The sequence below is a fragment of the Bombina bombina genome, chromosome 3 (genome assembly GCF_027579735.1).
Source record: "Bombina bombina isolate aBomBom1 chromosome 3, aBomBom1.pri, whole genome shotgun sequence".
Classification (NCBI taxonomy): domain Eukaryota; kingdom Metazoa; phylum Chordata; class Amphibia; order Anura; family Bombinatoridae; genus Bombina; species Bombina bombina.
Window position 1 is genome coordinate 412,135,486 of NC_069501.1, and position 12,544 is coordinate 412,148,029.

Genomic DNA, 12,544 nt, shown 5'->3' on the forward strand with positions numbered 1-12,544 from the left:
CTGCAGGAGCAGAAAATATATCCTGTGTGAAACAATTGAAAATGGATTTACAAATCTCAAAAGGTCTTGAATCTGATCATTCAAATTGACAGGAAGTTTTTTTCCTGTTAGGTTTGAATATCACGGATGACAGAGAGGATTTTCAGTGCAAAAAATAGATTTGAATACCATGATTGACGATTTTTAGTAAAAAACAAATAGATTTGAAAACCAAATAGATTTGAAAACTGCTAATAGAACTAGAATAAAGTCTGCTATGCTTTAGTGCTTTTGGAAATAAAAATAAAAGATCTCTTCAAAAAGCACTGAGATGTGAAACAAAAGTCTTGTAAAGCTGTAAAATCTTTCAAAATTAAACAGAGAAATTAAAAGACTTTATATAAAATAAGATTGCAGTGCAAATAAGTATATATACTGTATTGTATTTGTTAATAGATCGTTTTATACTTTGTCACTGACTAAAATAGTTTATAAATGTTATTTCTGAATTATGAAGAGAATAAAAAAGGAGGGACATTATTTTTGTATTTTTCCTTTGTAAATTGTAAAATGAGTCCTATTGTGAATGCAGACGGGCAGCTGGCACTGCAGGATAGGACCCATGTCTGTGTATAAGTTGCCATAACTTTGTCTGGGCCTGCAGAGATACTTGGAGAAGCTGGCAGCTTTCCATTTAGGCCCATTCAGTAGATGAATGCTCCAGTGATTACAGAACTATAGCTGCCCATTATTACTTACTAAAAAGAACTTGTGTCTTTTAAATTAACTTTAACAAATATATGACGGTTTTACAGTTTTTAAATGGTTCGAAAAATAAATTCAAATAGTTTTGACTAGGTTCAAACATGGTTAGAACACATTGAATAGAAAATTGTATTGTGATTTGTAATAGGCTGGTAGAGAGTTTTAAAGGAGCATTAGTCTGCAAACGTTACTTACGCTAATTGTTTAGAGCATGCCTTTATATATTGCTGACCCTATCTAGTTAGCTGTGCAATTAAGGGCTACAATTTAAATGTGTGCTCATTGTTAAGTTACCAATAAATATGCAAGGGCTAAACTGAATAAAAATATTTTCATCTTCTACTTCACTGCACTGCACTGTCTTGTAAGTGATGGTTATTATTGTCATGATAAAAAAGAAATACAAATAAATAGAACAGACTAAACAAAACAAAGGCAAGATGAGGAGAGTCCTGCTCCAAGGAACTTACAATCTACAGGTTGAAGGGTGGTGAAAAAGAGTGAGGTCCCTAAATAGGCTCCAGAGCTTATAGAGGGTACCTTCAAAAATGTACAACTGGCCCTTTGCCCCCCTGGGTCCACAGTGCTGGCTATACTCTATTATACCTAACCTTTAGTTATTACTCAGCAATAACTAATCTGCTGGCTATACTCTATTGTACCCTAACCTATAGGTATTACTCAGCAATACCTAACCTGCTAGCTATACTCTATTGTACCTAACTTATAGTTATTACTCTGCAATACCTAACCTGCTGGCTATATTCTATTGTACCTAACCTATAGTTATTACTCGGCAATACCTAACCTGCTGGCTATACTCTATTATACCTAACCTATAGTTATTACTCAGCAATAACTAACCTGCTGGACATACCGTACTCTATTGTACCTAACCTATAGTTATTACACTGCAATAACTAACCTGCTGGCTATACTCTATTGTACCTAACCTATAGTTATTACACTGCAATAACTAACCTGCTGGCTATACTCTATTGTACCTAACCTATAGTTATTACACTGCAATAACTAACCTGCTGGATACACTCTATTGTACCTAACCTATAGTTATTACTCTGCAATACCTAACCTGCTGGCTATTACTCTATTGTACCTAACCTATAGTTATTACACTGCAATATCTAATCTGCTGGTCACACTCTATTGTACCTAACCTATAGTTATTACACTGCAATATCTAATCTGCTGGTCACACTCTATTGTACCTAACCTATAGTTATTACTGTGCAATATCTAACCTGCTGGCTATATTCTATTGTACCTAACCTATAGTTTATTACTGTGCAATATCTAACCTGCTGGCTATTACGCTATTGTACCTAACCAATAGTTATTACTCTGCAATACCTAGCCTGCTGGTCATACTCTAATTTTATCTGATGCCCATTCTCATTATACTTATCCTGTTGTGCATATAATTTTAAGACCTGTTATGCATATTCTGCCATTACCAAACCTGCAGTGCACATTTTACTATTCTAGTTCTGCTGTTGACCTTCTTCAGCCTATTGGCTAAGCTATATATCTTTTTGGCTATATATCCTCCTGGCAATTTTCCATTCTTCAGCTTCTGCGAGACTCAAACCTCACCTTGTGGTCCTCCACTTCTCCTTTACAGTTCTGCTGTTCTATAGAAGTGTCTACTACTGCTTTTGGAATTACCCCGTCCAGTTGCTGTTATCCACTAACAATGAATACTTCAGTTAAGCTGTACACATTCTATAATGCAATATCTGATCTGTTCACACGTTCCTAGCTACCTGTTACCCAACCCCCAACCTACTCAATAGAGGACTTTGGTGCAAAAAAAAATTTGGCCCCCAAAGGTAACTTGATAGTAAGCAATAGTAATAATACACATACTGCTCTGTATAATCATTTTGAATATAGATAAATAGACCAGCAACCTGCATTGATAAAAGTCTCCCCTGCATTAGGATTGCACATGTTTTACACACACCTAGGTATAGACTGCCTGCTATGGGCCCCCCTCCACCTGCTACACCTATGGTAGCTCCGCCCCTGCTAGTGTGACAAACACTGACCTTGCAGCACCTTTTTCTAGGAAAAACATGTGACCTATTTTTTTTTATCTGTTTTGCTTTTAGCTTTTCATGAATTCTCGTACAAAGGTGGATCTGAAAATTAACATTATTGGTCCAATGGGGTAAGAATAAAAAATAAGATCTATAATAGTAATTTGCCATTATGTATATCTAACAGACAGTAACTAAACTAGCAGCCTGCATAAAGTTAAAGGGACATGAAAAAAAAATATTTGTTCATGATTCAGAGAATACAGTTTTTAAACAACTTTCCAATTTACTTCTATTATCTAATTGCTTCATTCTCTTGGGTATCCTTGTTGAAAAAATGACATGCACTACTTGGAGTTAGCTGAATGCATTGGGTGAGCCAATAACATGAGCATATATGTGCAGCCACTAATCACAGTTTCCTGAGCCTACCTAGGTATCCTGTTCAAACAAAGTAGACGACGGGAACAAAACAAATTACATAATAGGTTTCATGTCCCTGTAATGTATGCATAAAATCCTTCCTGTTTTATTTGTTGTTTAAAAAAAAATGTTTTCTTTCTAATACTAAAAATAATTTAATTCCCAGACAAATGTGGTTCCAATAATAATGTAATAAACTATTGGAAAGTCCATTTAAATCTTTCAGTTATGTTAGTTTTCCACTTTCCAGCTACAGATATTTTCTGAATGCGTCCATCAGAGTTTCATAAAAAAATTGCTTAAAGGAACATAGCAGTTCACATATATAGTGCAGCTATATATAGTATATAATTTAATGTGTGCCTTTTGTAAATGTTCCACAGACCTTACACTCAACATTTAATCCTATAAAAAGTTTAATTAAGGAGAATGAAATAACATTCAACTATATATTCATTATTTATGTTAATAAATACCTCTGAAACATTAGTATGTTCCACTCCCTTCAGAGAGCCGTGTCTATCACATTTAAAGGGACATAAATGAGTAAAAAAAAAATGCTCTAAATGTGTTTTAATTAATTGAGCATTTTATTATTGCACTGTTGCTGCAGAGTGAGTAAACACATTGTTAAAGGGACAGTCTAATCAAAAATAAACTTTCTTGATTTAGATAGGGCACGCAATTTTAAACAACTTTCCAATTTACTTTTATCATCATTCTTTTGGTATTCTTTGTTGCTAAACCTAGGTAGACTCATATGTTAATTTCTAAGCCCTTGAAGTTTGGCCTCTTATTTCAGGGCATTTTGATAGTTTTTCACAGATAGACAGCACTTAATGTGTTCCACATAGATAGCATTGTGCTCACGCCCGTGAAGTTATTTATGAGTCAGCACTGATTTGCTAAAATGCAAGTCTGTCAAAAGAACTGAAATAAGGGTGCAGTCTGCAGAGGCTTAGATACAAGGATAATCACAGAGGTAAAAAAAGTGTATTAATGTATTAATATAATTGTGTTGGTTATGCAAAACTGGGGAATAGGTAATAAAGGAATTATGTATCTTTTTAAACAATAAAATTTCTGGAGTTGACTGTCCCTTTAAAGTCAGCTCCAGAGCACCAACACACTACTGGGAGCTACCTGAACACATCTGGGGCCAAGATTACATATGTGGCCGCAGGCTTCAGCGCAACTACTGAAACCTGCGTCGCCCGTAAATTCACCTCACACATCGGGGAATCACATAAATCGAGCCGGCAGTTCATAAACTGCCGTAAGTCGGATAAATTGGTGATTTCCAGAAATGTGCGTAAATACACATTTCTGGAGTCGCCAGTGACTTACGGCAGTTTAGTAACTGCCGGCGTGTAATAAAAACACAAATAATCCTACATCGCCCGTAAAAGTCTAACCTGCCTCACAAAATAAACCTGACACGTAAAAAAAACCTATACCCGCCATCACCCTACATCACAAATACTAATAAATGTATTAACCTCTAAACGTCACCCCCACAAGGCAACATACCTTAATAAACTATTAACCCCTAATCCGCCATCCCCCCCCCACATCGCAACTAATAATAAAAGGGATTAACCCCTAAACCGACATCCCCCCACAACACAATATACCTTAATAAACTATTAACCGCTAATCCCGCCGCACCCACATCACAATCTACCTAATAAATGATATTAACCCCTAAACCTCCATCCCCCACAACGCAATATACCTAATTACCCTATTAACCCCCTAATCTGCCATTGCCCCATAACACATTAAACTTAATTAACCTATTACCTCCTAAATCGCCATCCCCCACAACGCAAATACCTAATTTAATCACTAAGCCCCCTAACCTAACACCCCGTAAATTAACCCCAATTAGATCAAATAAAAACTACTAAGTTAAAATTAAATAAAAAAACCTAACATTACAAAAAATAAAAAAGTCTAAAATTACAGAAAAAATAAACAAAATTATTAAAAATAAAAAATTAAACTAATCTAATACGCCTATAAAAATAAAAAAGCCCCCCAAAATAAAAACACCCCCCTAATCTAAACTAAACTACTAAAATCCCTTAAAAGGGCCTTTTGTAGGGCATTGCCCTAAGTTAAACAGCTCTTTTACATAAAAAAATACTAAGTCCCCCCTAACAGTAAAACCCCCCCACCCACCAAACCCCCCAAAATAAAAAACCTAACACTAAAAAAACCTAAGCTGACCATTGCCCCTAAAGGGGCTTTTGTATGGGCATTGCCCTTAAAAGGGCAATCAGCTCTTTTGCAGCCCATGAAAATAAAAAAGACCCCCCAAAATAAAACACCCCCTAATCTAAACTAAACAACCAATAGCCCTTAAAAGGGCCTTTTGTAGGGCATTGCCCTAAGTTAAACAGCTCTTTTACATAAAAAAAATACTAAGTCCCCCCTAACAGTAAAACCCCCCAAAATAAAAAACCTAACACTAAAAGAACCTGAGCAAAACCATTGCCCCTAAAGGGGCATTTGTATGGGCATTGCCCTTAAAAGGGCAATCAGCTCTTTTGCAGCCATGAAAATAAGAAAATCCCTAATCTAAAAAAAAAAGCCACCCCAAAAAAATAAAAATAAAAAGTCTAACCCCCAAATAGGTACTCACCGTTCCTGAAGTCCGGTGAAGGTATTCCTCTAGGCGGTGACATCTTCTTCAGGTGTGGGACCGCTTCTATCTTCATCCAGGGCAAAGGCAGCGGAGAGCAGAGGTGACTGCGGAGCAAGAATGCCGGCCGTGGAGCCATCCAGCGTGGAGGATCCTCTTCATGTGGTCACCGCCGCACACTGAAGATTGAATGCATGGTACCTGTTTTATATTTGGGTACCTTGTATTTCTATTGGCTGAAATTTTCAAATCAGCCAATAGGTTGAGAGCTACTAAAATTCTATTGTCTGTCACCTCCACTCCACGCCGCTTCGCCCTGAATGAAGATAGAAGAGGTCCCCGCACTGAAAGAAGATGTCGCCGCCTGGAAGAAGACCTTCACCGCCTGGGCTGCAAAAGAGCTGATTGCCCTTTTAAGGGCAATGCCCATACAAATGCCCCTTTAGGGCAATGGGTATCTTAGGTTTTTTTGGTGTTAGGTTTTTTTTTTATTTTGGAGGGTTTGGTGGGTGGGGGGGGTTTACTGTTAGGGGGGACAGTATTTTTTTTTATCTAAATGAGCTGTTTCACTTAGGGTAATGCCCTACAAAAGGCCCTTTTAAGGGCTATTGGTAGTTTAGATTAGGGGGGTGTTTTTATTTTGGGGGGGGTATTTTCATAGGGGATATTAGATTAGGTTTAATAGTTTAATTTTTGATAATGTGGTTTATTTTTTTGTAATTTTAGATTTACTTATTTTAATTATTTAATTAGGTTGTTTTTTAAGTAATGTTAGTTTTTTTTATTAATTTTATCTTAGTATTTTTTATTTTATCTAATTGGGGTTATTTTAGGGGGTGTTAGGTTAGGGGGCTTAGTGATTAAATTAGTTATTTGCATTGTGGGGGGATGGCGGTTTAGGGGTTAATAGGTTAATTAGGTTTAATGTGTTGTGGCAGAATGGCAGATTAGGGGTTAATCACTTTATTAGGTATATTGCGTTGGGGGTTGGCGGTTTAGGGGTTAATAGTTTAATTAGATATTTTGCGAAGTGGGGGTTGGGGGATTAAAGGGTTAATAGATTTTATTTAGCTATTGCGGTGGGGGGATGACGGTTGACAGGTAGATATTGCACATGTGTTAGGTGTTAGTTTGAACTTCCAGAGAGATACGGTACTTATATATTCAGCGCAAAGCTTGCTGCGTCTGCCTATGTGTGGCAAGGTGAAAATGAAGTAAAATTTCTCCATTTTCGCTACGTAACTCCTTGCGCTGAATATATGATACTGATTTGCAACACCGTTCTATGTTAGTTTATGGGAGTAAAATTAGCAGGCAACGGGTGAAATATACGTGCCGCATTTATATGCGGCGCTGTATATGTGATAGCAATACCCGACTAAAAACTGGAGACACCTGCTTTTGCAGGCGACGCCGCATATGTAATCTTGCCCCTGGTGAGCCAATGTCTAGCTACCAGTAATGCCTGAGCCCATATAGGTATGTTTTTATAAGAAAAAGTTACAAAGAAATAAAGTACACTTAGTAATAAAAGTAAATTGTAAAGTCTCTTAAAATTACATGCTCTGATGCAATCAATTATGGTGAACTTTACCTGATAATGCAGCATTGTACACAGTGATTGGTTAGATCAGAGCACTTGCTCAATCGCATCTGCCCCTGCGCCTGTAGTACTTTTCCCTCCCCTAAAATTAGTGCACCCTCATCTTACTCCAGCCTTGGGTTTGCTGTTTAAAAAATGTAAATTTACATGTGAAGTTTCAATGTCCCTTTAAATTTTTAATGTTACATATGAACAAATAAATATGTAATTTTAAATTAGTAACAATATGTAGCAGGAATATTGTCTACTACGAAATAAAAATGGCACAAAATTTACATAAAAGTTGCATTTGAAATGAACACAGTAGTGAATGTTAAATTTGATCAGAATTAATTTTATAATGTACTTTGGGTGCACACGTTTCTTTTAAAAAATATCATTGTCATCAATGGTACTTGGAGTACGTCAGGTAAAATATTTGCTCCTGTGCAAGCCAAAACAATGTCATATATCTAAATAAAACAGTACTCACTTGAGGTTTATTTGTTTGTAAGTAGTCTTTGTTTAGAACACTGGTATTTGTGGTAATTACTATTTTATGTTGCCCTTATTTCAAATTACTGGATAACACTAAGTACAGAATCTCAGGTACACGTAAGTAGTGAGAATGAAGTAAACATTACTTAAAGGGATATGACATCCAAAATGTTTTCCTTCATGATTCAAACATAGCATACCATTTTATTAAAATGGTATGCTATGTTTGAATCATGAAGGAAAACATGATTCCTATCTAGGTGTGCTTTTTAACAAAGGATACCAAGAAAACTAAGCAAATTAGAGAACAGAAGTTAATTGGAAAGTTGTTTAAAATGATTTTAAACAACTTTCAATTAACTTCTGTTCTCTAATTTGCTTAGTTTCTTGGTATCCTTTGTTGAAAAGCACCACCTAGATAGGCTCAGGAACTGTGAGCTAGCTGCTGATTGGTGGCTGCAAATAAATGCCTCTTGTCATTGGCTTACTGATGTGTTCAGCTAGCTCCCAGTAGTGCATTGCTACTTCATAAAGGATACCAAGAGAGTGATGCAAAATGTATAATATAAATAAATTAAAAAGTAGATTAAAAATGTATGCTGTATCTAGATCATGAAAAATAAATTTTGGGTTTCATGTCCCTTTAGTCATTATGGTATTTTTGCATGAGAATATTTTGCTTGTTTTCATCATGTAATGATTTCTGAATCTCATGGCATTGTCAGTACGTTGTTCTTATGATCACAATCCCCTCAAGCTCAAAATTTTACCTCTAGAAAACAATATGAAGTTATCTTTATTGTTAAAGGGTCATTTAATTTTTTTAAAATTTATGATTCAGATAAAAACTTACATTTTTAAACAATGTTCCAGATTACTTCTAATATCAATTTTGCTTCATTCTCTTGGTATCCTTTGTTGAAGGAGCAGCAATGCTGACTGGGAGCTAGCTGAACACATCAGTAAGCCAATTTCAAGAGGCATATATGTGCATCCACCAATCAGCAGCTTGCTCACAACTCCTGAGCTTACCTAGATGTGCTTTTCAACAAAGGATAGCTGAGCAAATTAGATAATCTTCCTATTTCGTAATCCAAAAAGTATAGGATTAAGGACAAAACATAAATTGGTCTATAAGGATATTGTCTACAAAAAACACATTCTATGTAAGCTATCATTTTATATTAGAGGTAGCATTGGATTGTTTTGTACTACAGTGTTCTGTTTCTGTTATTTAATATCTTTTATTGCCTGGCTTACACCTGCGGCTGAGTCATAACAGGTTAAAGAGAAGCCTACATGTCTCTAACATTTCATACACCACTGAGTGTTATAACAGGCTCAGCCTTGGGTTGTGTGATTTATAAACAATACCGTATGTGGGTGTGTGTGATTTATAAACAATACTGTATGTGGGTTGTGTGATTTATAAACAATACTGTATGTGATGTGTGTGATTTATAAACAATACTGTATGTGGTGTGTGTGTGATTTATAAACAATACTGTATGTGGTGTGTGTGTGATTTATAAACAATACTGTATGTGGTGTGTGTGATTTATAAACAATACTGTATGTGGTGTGTGTGATTTATAAACAATACTGTATGTGGTGTGTGTGACTTATAAACAATACGTATGTGGTGTGTGTGATTTATAAACAATACTGTATGTGATGTGTGTGATTTATAAACAATACTGTATTGTGGTGTGTGTGTGATTTATAAACAATACTGTATGTGGTGTGTGTGTGATTTATAAACAATACTGTATGTGGTGTGTGTGATTTATAAACAATACTGTATGTGGTGTGTGTGATTTATAAACAATACTGTATGTGGTGTGTGTGACTTATAAACAATACCGTATGTGGTGTGTGTGATTTATAAACAATACCGTATGTGGTGTGTGTGATTTATAAACAATACTGTATGTGGTGTGTGTGATTTATAAACAATGCCGTATGTGGTGTGTGTGATTTATAAACAATACCGTATGTGGTGTGTGTGATTTATAAACAATACCGTATGTGGTGTGTGTGATTTATAAACAATACCATATGTGGTGCGTGTGATTTATAAACAATACTGTATGTGGTAGTGTGTGATTTATAAACAATACCGTATGTGGTGTGTGTGATTTATAAACAATACCATATGTGGTGTGTGTGATTTATAAACAATACTGTATGTGGTGTGTGTGATTTATAAACAATACCGTATGTGGTGTGTGTGATTTATAAACAATACTGTATGTGGGTTGTGTGATTTATAAACAATACCGTATGTGGTGTGTGTGATTTATAAACAATACTGTATGTGGGGTGTGTGATTTATAAACAATACTGTATGTGGTGTGTGTGATTTATAAACAATACTGTATGTGGTGTGTGTGTGATTTATAAACAATACTGTATGTGGTGTGTGTGATTTATAAACAATACTGTATGTGGTGTGTGTGATTTATAAACAATACTGTATGTGTGTGTGTGTGACTTATAAACAATACCGTATGTGGTGTGTGTGATTTATAAACAATACCGTATGTGGTGTGTGTGATTTATAAACAATACTGTATGTGGTGTGTGTGATTTATAACAATGCCGTATGTGGTGTGTGTGATTTATAAACAATACCGTATGTGGTGTGTGTGATTTATAAACAATACCGTATGTGGTGTTGTGTGATTTATAAACAATACCGTATGTGGTGTGTGTGATTTATAAACAATACCATATGTGGTGTGTGTGATTTATAAACAATACTGTATGTGGTGTGTGTGATTTATAAACAATACCGTATGTGGTGTGTGTGTGATTTATAAACAATACCATATGTGGTGTGTGTGATTTATAAACAATACTGTATGTGGTGTGTGTGATTTATAAACAATACCGTATGTGGTTGTGTGTGATTTATAAACAATACTGTATGTGGGTTGTGTGATTTATAAACAATACCGTATGTGGTGTGTGTGATTTATAAACAATACCATATGTGGTGTGTGTGATTTATAAACAATACTGTATGTGGTGTGTGTGATTTATAAACAATACCGTATGTGGTGTGTGTGATTTATAAACAATACTGTATGTGGTGTGTGTGATTTATAAACAATACTGTATGTGGTGTGTGTGTGATTTATAAACAATACCGTATGTGGTGTGTGTGATTTATAAACAATACCGTATGTGGTGTGTGTGATTTATAAACAATACTGTATGTGGTGTGTGTGATTTATAAACAATACCGTATGTGGTGTGTGTGATTTATAAACAATACTGTATGTGGGTTGTGTGATTTATAAACAATACTGTATGTGGTGTGTGTGATTTATAAACAATGCCGTATGTGGTGTGTGTGATTTATAAACAATACCGTATGTGGTGTGTGTGATTTATAAACAATACCGTATGTGGTGTGTGTGATTTATAAAAAATACTGTATGTGGTGTGTGTGATTTATAAACAATACTGTATGTGGTGTGTGTGATTTATAAACAATACCGTATGTGGTGTGTGTGATTTATAAACAATACTGTATGTGGTGTGTGTGATTTATAAACAATACCGTATGTGGTGTGTGTGATTTATAAACAATACTGTATGTGGTGTGTGTGATTTATAAACAATACTGTATGTGGTGTGTATGATTTATAAACAATACTGTATGTGGTGTGTGTGATTTATAAACAATACTCTATGTGGTGTGTGTGATTTATAAACAATACTGTATGTGGTGTGTATGATTTATAAACAATACTGTATGTGGTGTGTGTGATTTATAAACAATACTGTATGTGGTGTGTGTGATTTATAAACAATACCGTATGTGGTGTGTGTGATTTATAAACAATACTGTATGTGGTGTGTGTGATTTATAAACAATACCGTATAAACTGTATGTGGTGTGTGTGATTTATAAACAATACTGTATGTGGTGTGTGTGATTTATAAACAATACCGTATGTGGTGTGTGTGATTTATAAACAATACTGTATGTGGTGTGTGTGATTTATAAACAATACTGTATGTGGGTTGTGTGATTTATAAACAATACTGTATGTGGTGTGTGTGATTTATAAACAATACTGTATGTGGGTTGTGTGATTTATAAACAAAACTGTATGTGGTGTGTGTGATTTATAAACAATACCGTATGTGGTGTTGTGTGATTTATAAACAATACCGTATGTGGTGTGTGTGATTTATAAACAATACCGTATGTGGTGTGTGTGATTTATAAACAATACCGTATGTGGTGTGTGTGATTTATAAACAATACTGTATGTGGTGTGTGTGATTTATAAACCAATACTGTATGTGATGTGTGTGATTTATAAACAATACTGTATGTGGTGTGTGTGATTTATAAACAATACCGTATGTGGTGTGTGTGATTTATAAACAATACCGTATGTGGTGTGTGTGATTTATAAACAATACCGTATGTGGTGTGTGTGATTTATAAACAATACCGTATGTGGTGTGTGTGATTTATAAACAATACTGTATGTGGTGTGTGTGATTTATAAACAATACTGTATGTGGTGTGTGTGATTTATAAACAATACCCTATGTGGTGTGTGTGAT

The 12,544-nt window shown here is 35.1% G+C and overlaps 1 protein-coding gene across 2 annotated transcripts in view; it reads left to right on the forward strand.

The window, feature by feature from the left end:
- The window catches only part of RAB7B (RAB7B, member RAS oncogene family), a 168,010-nt gene that overhangs the window by 98,694 nt on the left and 56,772 nt on the right, over window positions 1-12,544 (forward strand). For both annotated transcript variants that reach the window (XM_053706602.1, XM_053706603.1), the window contains one exon: window positions 2,877-2,935. In XM_053706602.1, the coding sequence (XP_053562577.1) occupies window positions 2,877-2,935 (59 nt within the window). The remainder of the gene's footprint in view (window positions 1-2,876; window positions 2,936-12,544) is intronic.